The sequence below is a fragment of the Clarias gariepinus genome, chromosome 10 (assembly GCF_024256425.1).
Source record: "Clarias gariepinus isolate MV-2021 ecotype Netherlands chromosome 10, CGAR_prim_01v2, whole genome shotgun sequence".
NCBI classification, from domain to species: domain Eukaryota; kingdom Metazoa; phylum Chordata; class Actinopteri; order Siluriformes; family Clariidae; genus Clarias; species Clarias gariepinus.
In genome coordinates this window covers 29094307-29103502 of record NC_071109.1, presented here as the reverse complement: position 1 = coordinate 29103502, position 9196 = coordinate 29094307, and the positions used below count along the sequence as shown (strand labels likewise).

Genomic DNA, 9196 nt, shown 5'->3' with positions numbered 1-9196 from the left:
ATTCCAAAACTTACGTAGCTTAGAATTAAAAGACAAATCCGCCTGGGGGACTTGTTTAACAGTTAGTAAAATTTATGGAATATCAACTGTTTATGTAATCCATAAATGTACAGAATACTGAAGTGTACAGATTAGTGATGTTTGTGGAATACCTGAGTGTATGGACAACTGAATTTTGCAGAATACTCACGTTTATGAAATACTCACGTTTATGGAATACTGAAATTCAGGAAATATTGAAGTGTGCAGAATACTGAAGTTCACAGAATGCGTAAACTTAAGGAAAACTGAAGTGTAAAGAATAACGACATGTGGAATCTGTTAAATTACTATTATGTATACTTTTATAGCTATTCCATAGCTAACAGGTGTGTTTGTCTCCTTATTAATATACTCATCGCTTCCAGGTTTCCTTCTATTTTATTAATCATCCTTTCCTCATCTTACTATTGAAAATGAACGACAACTGATGGACATCTTTGAGATTTGAGACCTTTTCAATTATTCCAAAAGTTTAAAAAAAATTATAAATAATGGACAAATCCACACTGGGTGGCTTCTTTATTTTTTTTATAATAAACGGTTCAAAGTTTGAAATGAATGATTTTTTTTTTCAGAACAACAAACTCAACAAAAATGGTGTGCCACCTTGTGGTGGTATTTGGTATTACCGTGTAGCAACATTACTAAATTCTAGACTGTTACAGTATATTGGACGGTATTAGATTAAAAAAACTGCTTATAAAATGAAATGGTTAGTGCACATCTATGCTTTCTAATTAAAGATCGAGAACGGGATGCAGAATAAAGAAAAGTGAAGATGACGACAACGCAAGACGACGAATAGCGACAAATTTAACTCACGTAAGCGAATGGAATGATTTGCCTAATGCAAAACCTGAACTGATATTTTGGTAACCTTATCACGCTTTGCATTCTTGTGCAAAATCCTGAAAGCTAAATGTCCTTGTGATCTGTCGACAATGAAAACTGACAATCATGGGATAAAAATCTTGCCGTTTTTATTTGCATATAAAGTCAGCTAAAATGACACGATGAATTAAGAAAAAGTCTCATCAACATAGAAACAAGGCATTTACAAATGGCACCAATGACATCATGGCAATATATATAGATTTTTTTTTTTGTCCTGTCTGCGCGACATACAACAAACACAACACGATCCACCAGGTGGGAATGAAAAGTAAACCATAACCATAGTAATAATAAGCATGGGCTCAAAGCAGATAAAAGATTGTTTTTGTTGTTGTTTTTTAAATTCAGCTCCTTATTGAAGCATCATTTAAGTTTGGCTTAATTTAAAAAAAAAAAAAAATCGATCTTTTAGAACGGACTCACTGAAGGTAAAATCTCAGCTTAAAGAAATCACAAGTGAGAAACTTAGATATAAAATACAAAAAGCGCTTTCAAATTTCAAATGGCACAATCCTGAATGGGTGGCAATATTATTATTATTATTATTATTATTTATAATCACAGTTATTGTTGAAACTTTTGTGATAGTTTGCTAGATGTCGACAATGGCGTCTGTCAGGGTAACGGTTGTGTGAACCTTATTAGACAAAAAAAAGCCGCCTCCTTAGCCAGGTTTCTTGGAAATGAAACACGGCAGGAATTAGAAGAAATTTAAAACCCAATCCAACCGATTTTCAACAAGTACCTCATGAAACCTCAGCCATCCTTTTCCTGAATATAACATCCGGAATAAAAAGTCTTGGGTCGGAGAATAGTGTGAACGATTACGAATGCACCAATAAATATAACCACAAAGCATCCTGGCGAGGTCGAGACTCAAAAGGAAAAATTTGAGTGAGAATAATCCTCAACCCGATGTCTCGTCTGCCTCGTTGTTCTTTAATACACTCCTGCTGTGAAAAAGGTATTGCTGAGCCTCTTTTGATACCTTATAAAGCACTTTAGATGCAGACTAAAACAAACTGAACAAGGCAACCAGTACAAACGAAGCATAAATATAATTAATTCACCGTTTTTCTTCGTCTTCTTCTTCTTTTTTCCCCAGCAAATCATTATTTAAATGGTATGATCGTATTTTTTAAAAAATATTACATATCCATGCATTCATTTTTTTTTTTAAATACAAGCAGTACAAAATGACCATTACTTTAAAGATAAGAAGGGTTGGAGAGTAGAAAAAAAAGGGAGGGGGATTTAAGGTGGAAATTTCACGAGCTTCCTGGATTGGGAAGGTCGAATACGATGGGTGGATTGGTCGGCTGGAAACTGACTGTACACGTAGACGAGTTGATGAACGTGGTATATCCGTCTGTCATTAACCCATAACCTGTGTAAGGAGAGACAAAACACCAGAAAAGTACAAATATGTTAATATTATGCATGTTCGTATCTTTGAAAGTTCGTAACTCGAATGTTCGTATGTTGGGGAGTGTCAGTGTTAAGCATGGATTTGGGGTCTCACCTTCATGGATCCCACCGTAGACGTGGAGTTTGGGCCGGACCCGTCTCTGTACCGTGTTGAGTAACTCCACGCAGCCCACTCTCTGGAGCTCCTTAGGCACCCAGTCTCTGAACCCTGGAAACAGCAGCGGTATGAGAACCATCAGCTGACTGTCGGATCGATCCCACAGCACTGAATTTACTGTCTGATTTATTTCAAGCAGCTATATTTCTTACAGGTTCTGAATTATTGAAAAACCACTCGAAGTATCTAATAAACATTGAAATGCCGTGTAGTTTGAAACTGATTGCTCTTGTTGTAAAACCCGTTTCAGTAAACCAGGCGCTGAGTCGGGCGAACTGGCATACATCTGATGTGTGCGTGAGAGCGGCTGAGTGGATCGATGCTCTGCGGGCAATGGAATAAGATTTTACTTGTTTTAAATAATAAAGAAAGAGAACTTGATTATGTGGAGGTCAGCGTTAAATCAAACTTAAACCGTGGGGTCAATGTGCATCTGGCTATCATTAGTGTATAAAGAATTACTTCATTATTGATCATTAATGTGTTCGACTATGGGTTAAGAAAAATGTGTAAAGGGATGAAAGTGTGTAAATAGTTTACGTGTTGGGTTATAAAGAAACTGATGTTTTACCTCCTCAAGCGCCTCCAAAGTCTCAAAACTCAACAGTGAGCGCACTGGGTTGAGCGGGTGCGAGCATGTGGGTGCTCACACGGCCTTCTACCGCACGCAACTAATTAGCCCTCGCAGTGTTTTGAGACTGGAGATTTTTGATAACGTAACGCCGTAAAAATGTGTTTCTGTTGCGTCACTCTGTGCTCGGTACAGAATCGATTATGTCTGAGGATGATCGGCCAATCAATCAATCAAACTGAAAACCAGACGATTCTGGTCACTGGCCGATCGAGCGGCTTATCAACGTAATAGGGTTTTAAAAAATCGATTTTGGAGTCAGTAATCGCTACACAAAAACTACGGTAAATAATTTTTCCCCTCCATCTTTACAAGCTGGTGTATAATGTATAATTGTTTTTTGGAAATGGTTTCAAATCGAAATGAATGTCAATCGAGTATAAATAATTTATAGCACTAAGATATATGGTTGGTACGTCCTGTCTGTTCCAGCTTACCTCATGTTAAGCCTAACCTTCAAAAAAAAAAAAAACTTTCTTTTTTTATAAGAACTACCCAAATGTCAGAATCATCAGAATAATCATGTATACTTTTCCTTACAGGGCCATTCAGTTCTCCCAGAGGGCTAAATACATGCACACACACACACACATTACTGCCGGTATGTGATAATAACCAGCACCATGACCCGATGACCTTACCTCTTACCACAATCCTAGATGCACCACATTAACCCTGATGTTTAACTCCACATTAATCAGAAACACAGAACTCAAATCATTTAGCGTTTATACACAGAGTGTCTGCACGGATCAAGATGAATGTAACGGTATAAACAAACATATCATTTAGACTGAGTGACAATCTGACAAATAACTACCTTACCTAACTTTATCAAAGAAGGAAAAAAAAAAGCCAAAGAAATACAAGTGAACTTACAGACGCAGACAGACAGACAGACAGACAGACAGACAGACAGACACAAACAAGAAAAACGCAGTACCCAGAGGAGGCCCGTGAGTCATGAGGATGTCGATGTCCTCGGGGATCTGGTTCCACTTGTCCAGCAGAGACTGACCACGAGGCAAGTTAAAACCCCATCCATTAAACCAGGGCGTCCTGGGAAAACAAACAAACAAAAACAGATTATAAATATCACATCCAAGTGCATCAGTCTGTTTCTACACCGGGACAAAGCTGAAACCCAAACAGATAACGTTTTATATTATATACAAGGTGTTTGCGCTATCAGATATCAAGGCCACTGCCACTGTCTGTCTGTCTGTCAGAGGTTATCTCCAGAGCAGCGACCCCGGAGCAGAGGTCACAGTCCGCGGCGGCCGATTGATCACGCTGTCAGCGCCGCTGAGCTGGAGCTTGTTAATGCGAGTTTTTATTTGCCCTGGGGAATGGCGCCACCGACAGGCCGCCCTAACACGGCTAACCCAGTCCAGACCCGGGGCTGATCGAGGCCAGACGACGCCGACAGGCTGTTTGGATGAGGTTGGGGAGGTGAGGGGGGAAAGGTCAGGGTCCCGTGCTGGGTAGTAATGCTGAGTGACGGATGAAGATAAATAGAAAGACGAGTCAGGAATGAGCGGGGCCTGCAGTGCACGGGTTGCCTTACGGACTAGTCTTATAGCATGTATTACCATGTAAAACCTGAAAAGTTTCAAAACTGTACAACACATCTGTAGAAGCGTGCTGTTTTTAAGGGACAAAAAACTTCATAACAATGACAACAACTTTATGTCCCCAATGGTTATTTACATAATCATGTAATAGCATGGCTGCGAGTGCTCGATCCCTTAAAAATGCGATTTTAATGAATCAATTATGCAATTTTATTGTTTGATTCAACACTTTTTTTTTGTTGCACAGAAACACAAACTGCTTTCATCCTTCACAAATACTCGCGTTTAGCGAAATTATTGCTTCTTCTTCTTTTTGAGTTTATGTGCAGTTGGTGCACTACTGCCACCTGCTGGACTGGAGCAGAAGATTAAAAAATACGCTTTGTACATTTAAACAAAACGCAAGTTAGACAGCATTTTAATGCTTAATATTTACTTTTGTTGTCTGTTGTGTTTTTAACACTTTAACCCCTGTAAGAAATGTATAGCAGCTTGAGACGAACCAGACCTTTGAACATTTTATATTAGTTGTTATTGGATCGAAGCGAAAAAACAAATGTTGCATCGAAACAACTGACAATGATTTAAAGCTCATCAAAATACAGTCATTTCTGATGCGTTTTCGTTTCAAAGAAGGTCCCCGAGCCAGGCTGAGCCACCGGGAACCGTCGGAGTTTATGAGGAATTTCTGTAAAATAGCAAACGTTTCAGTTTTCTAATTACTGAGGCGCCTTGACACGCCAACTTACGGTCTGTTCTTATCTTTCATCATTCCGGGGAACGGAATTACCGATAATATCTAAAGGTTTTAAGCTCGTTTTTATAAAATATTTATGAGATCAAACACGCACAATACACAATACATGTCGATTCATAATCACCGCTGGCTTTAATACACGAGCCCCCCATTGAGCTGTTTAGCAGTCTGACTCGGGCATTTCTGCAACGTTTTTATTATTTATATAATCTTCCAGATTAATTTCGCTTATAATTAGCATTTTAAAAAGAAGCCCAGTCTGCAATCAATGCTATTATTATGCATCCTGTTTGGGAGACCGTAGCTGTTTTAATTTTGTAATCATAAATTCAATACATGAATCAGAACGATCATTAACGCCATCGCTGTGCATCCCTACATTACATGAATTATTGATGTGGATTCATCATCAACACCGATTAATGTTAACGGACGCATTTAAAAAGTCAACCTCGAGACGCAATTGGATGTAAATGGTTCTCCTCCATAAAGCAGACGCACGTAATCCGCTGCAGCGGGATGTGTATCGGCTCGGCCTGTGATACCGAAGCGATCGGGAAGTTGAGGTCTACGTTTAAGCGCACGTGGAACGCCGTGACCTGAGGGCATCGGATCTCGGCGGGCTTCTAACAGACCGTGTGGGTGGTGTGTAGAGGGCAGTCTCCGGAAGACCACATGACCTGACTGAGGCCTGTATTTAATAAATTATGCTGAGCAAGCACTGGAGGAACTCGGGGACTCGAGGAGCTGCACATTTTCTTTTTCTCGTGAATTACATTATGGGAATCGTGTTCGGATCCGGGAGCGCGAGTGCCAATTACGGAAGAGAGGAGCAATCCTCGAGCGATTTGGCGTGTCAGGGGTTTGTTCACCTTTAGAGGAGGGTTACTGTATGGCTTTTATTAAAAATGTCTCACACACACCCACACTATTTAACCTTCTAGATGGGAAGAAAAAAAAATACACAATATTTTTTTCCCTAAATTCCAAATACGCACACAGACTTTACACATGTATAGTGTATAGTTTATATATATATATATATATATATATATATATATATACATTGAAGAATACCCTTTGTATTAAATCACATTTTTCGCTCGAATTCAGCTTGTGTGACCCTAAAAAAACAAACAAAAACCCAACCAGAAGTTAGAAAAACCCCAGAACAGCAAGGCTACTGTCTCTGGAAAGAAACGACAAATTGTCTTTAAACCGTTCTTTCTCCGAGTTTCCCCGGTCGCCCGCCTCTAAAAACAAGAAACAAAAGAACTCTATAAATACATGTTGAGTAAAAAAAAACAGCCCAAACCCCCGTTTGCCAGCTTGCGGTTTGTGACAGCTTGCGCGGCTTGCACGAGCTCCCATCCAGGAAGAGCTGTCAGACTGCGATCGCTCGCTAAAACAAACCCGGCCGTCAGATAAGCAGCGAGAGCGCCGGCTCAGTCAACATACGCTGCCTAAACATGCATCCTTCATCAGCTCGAGCGCACCGGTTCTGCTCCAGATCTCCTGCTCTGACTCACGACAAACTGGACAATCGGCTAACACAGATACATACGTTGAATAGACTGTAAGAACAACGCTACTGAATATCAAGAACATTATGGGTGATGTAATCTCTAAGACTGACAGCGACCATCAAGCGTGAGATAAAAAAAAAAAGCTCAGAACCAGCGCAACAGGAACTTGTGTCGCAACGCTGATGCTGATCTTCGTTTTATCACTGATCTGTAGCTAACCTTGCATTCACACATGTTAAACTGCGATGTTCTCAACTCGACACGAAATATGTAAGTTCTCCACTGATGTTTTTCTCAACTTTAGTTCCCACCTGCAACTGGTTCAACTTTTTATTCAACCTGGCCAAAAAACAGCACTAAACAGCATATTTTACTTATGTTTAGCACAAAATGCTGGGCAGGTCAGATGTGAAAATGCTTCCAGAACCACTCTTTCACAATGTGAGTCCTGGAAAATGCTCATACCATCAGGGAAGAAAAACATCAGATCGTCAGCTGACTTCGCTGACTTTATTGCCACATAACATCGCTGAGTCTAGACCAGAGCGACTGAAGCAACCCCAGATCATAACACCTAAATAAAACCTCCAGAGGCTTGTACAGATCCTGCTAGGCATTATGGGTGCATCGCTTCATGGGCTTCCCTTCTTAGGTAACAGAAACCATTTACTCATGGTCACCCTATCCGGTATCAGCCACATGAAGACAAGTACCCTTTTAAGTCTGGTTCCTCTCATGGTCACCTCAGAGAGTTCCTTCCTTCCTTCCCACCACCGTCACTCCCAGAGCTTGCACATCAGGGACACACTGAAGGAACGTTTTCACACACTTTCACGTTTTCACACACCTAATCACATTTTTAAATGGATTCAAATTCTTTTGTCCCCTCAGCATCCATGCAAAGGGAGACTTCACATGCAAAGGAGATTCTTCTGTTTGCTGTCCAGCTTCAGCAGGACTTGCAGCGTCTGACCACAGTGCCAAAACTACCACTAACTGATCATTTGCTGACCATGGTATCACTGTGATTGGCCAGCCAACCCACCTGATCTAAATTCCATGAAGCATATATATGCTATCGTCAAGAGTAAGACGAGAAACAACACTACAGATGAGCAGAAGGCCGCCATCAAAGCAACCTGGTCTTCAATACTGCCTCAGTAGTACCACAGGCTGATTGCCTACATGTCTTACCGCACTGACGCAGTAAACTTGTGCTCGGGAAGCTTCAACCAAGTATAGAGTGCATATAAATACAGATTATTATTACAGTATTGATTTGCTTGATTGCTTGATCTTAGGAAATATTCCATTTTGAGATTTTGGGGGATGCTTTTATTTTCATTAGATGAAAAGCTTTCACACGTTTTCCTGTACAAAAGCCTTTAACATTCATCCAATTCATTTTTTGCTTAAAAATTGATATATACTTTAAAAATATGCAAAAAATATGCAGTGCCATTAATAGTATGCATTTATTCCAAACCCCCTTTTTTTTTACACCGTGGGTCATTTGGCCAAAAGGTTTAAAAACAAGGGACCTTAAAAAAAAAAAAAAAATGCAGAAGTATTTTTTTCTTAATGTGTAAATGATATCAAATTTGTGTGCAGATATAGTGTGTATTATTTTAGTCTCTTTCTTGTCAAAGAAAAGAAAAAACCTTTAAGTTTCGCTATAGGCCTTATGTAACGCACAGAACACAGAACAGGCCGGTACAACCCTCTTTCATGCTAGAAGTGACAGAATGTGTGTTCCGGTGATGGATGTGAGAGTAAATAAAGGTGAGCAGCTGCTTCGAGCCTGTGCGCTATATCCTAAAGAATTACTTCTTACTAGACTTTAGGGATATTTGGCTCCTGCCAGTATAGCAAATGAAGCATCAAACACAGCCATCGATGTGCCATGTCAGACGTAAGCGAAAATCCTTGATACAGCCAGAAGACCAACCTTGTCTTATCTGAACTCAAAATGAATATAAATCTGTAAGAGCCGAGGCTGCAGGGCAGCAAGGATGAATTACAGCAAATGTGCAAAGTGTGCAGGTGATGCAGTGTACAATTCGTTAAAGCTACAACATGGCACCGTTTCAAAAACGGTATGCGGTTCATCATGTGCAAGATATTTCTGAAACGTTCGATTTATGACAAAGAAAGAATGAAGTCGAACCTGTCAGTCGCTGAGCCTTC

At 40.0% G+C, this 9196-nt stretch overlaps 1 protein-coding gene across 1 annotated transcript in view; it reads right to left on the bottom strand.

The window, feature by feature from the left end:
• Window positions 1-999: 999 nt before the first annotated feature.
• Window positions 1000-9196, bottom strand: part of mpped2 (metallophosphoesterase domain containing 2b) — a 29002-nt gene continuing 20805 nt past the window's right edge. Inside the window, exons 5-7 of the mRNA XM_053506527.1 lie at window positions 4096-4211; window positions 2459-2572; window positions 1000-2323 (exon numbers count right to left, since the gene is read on the bottom strand). Coding sequence (XP_053362502.1) covers window positions 2205-2323; window positions 2459-2572; window positions 4096-4211 — 349 coding nt within the window. The 3' untranslated portion in view covers window positions 1000-2204. The remainder of the gene's footprint in view (window positions 2324-2458; window positions 2573-4095; window positions 4212-9196) is intronic.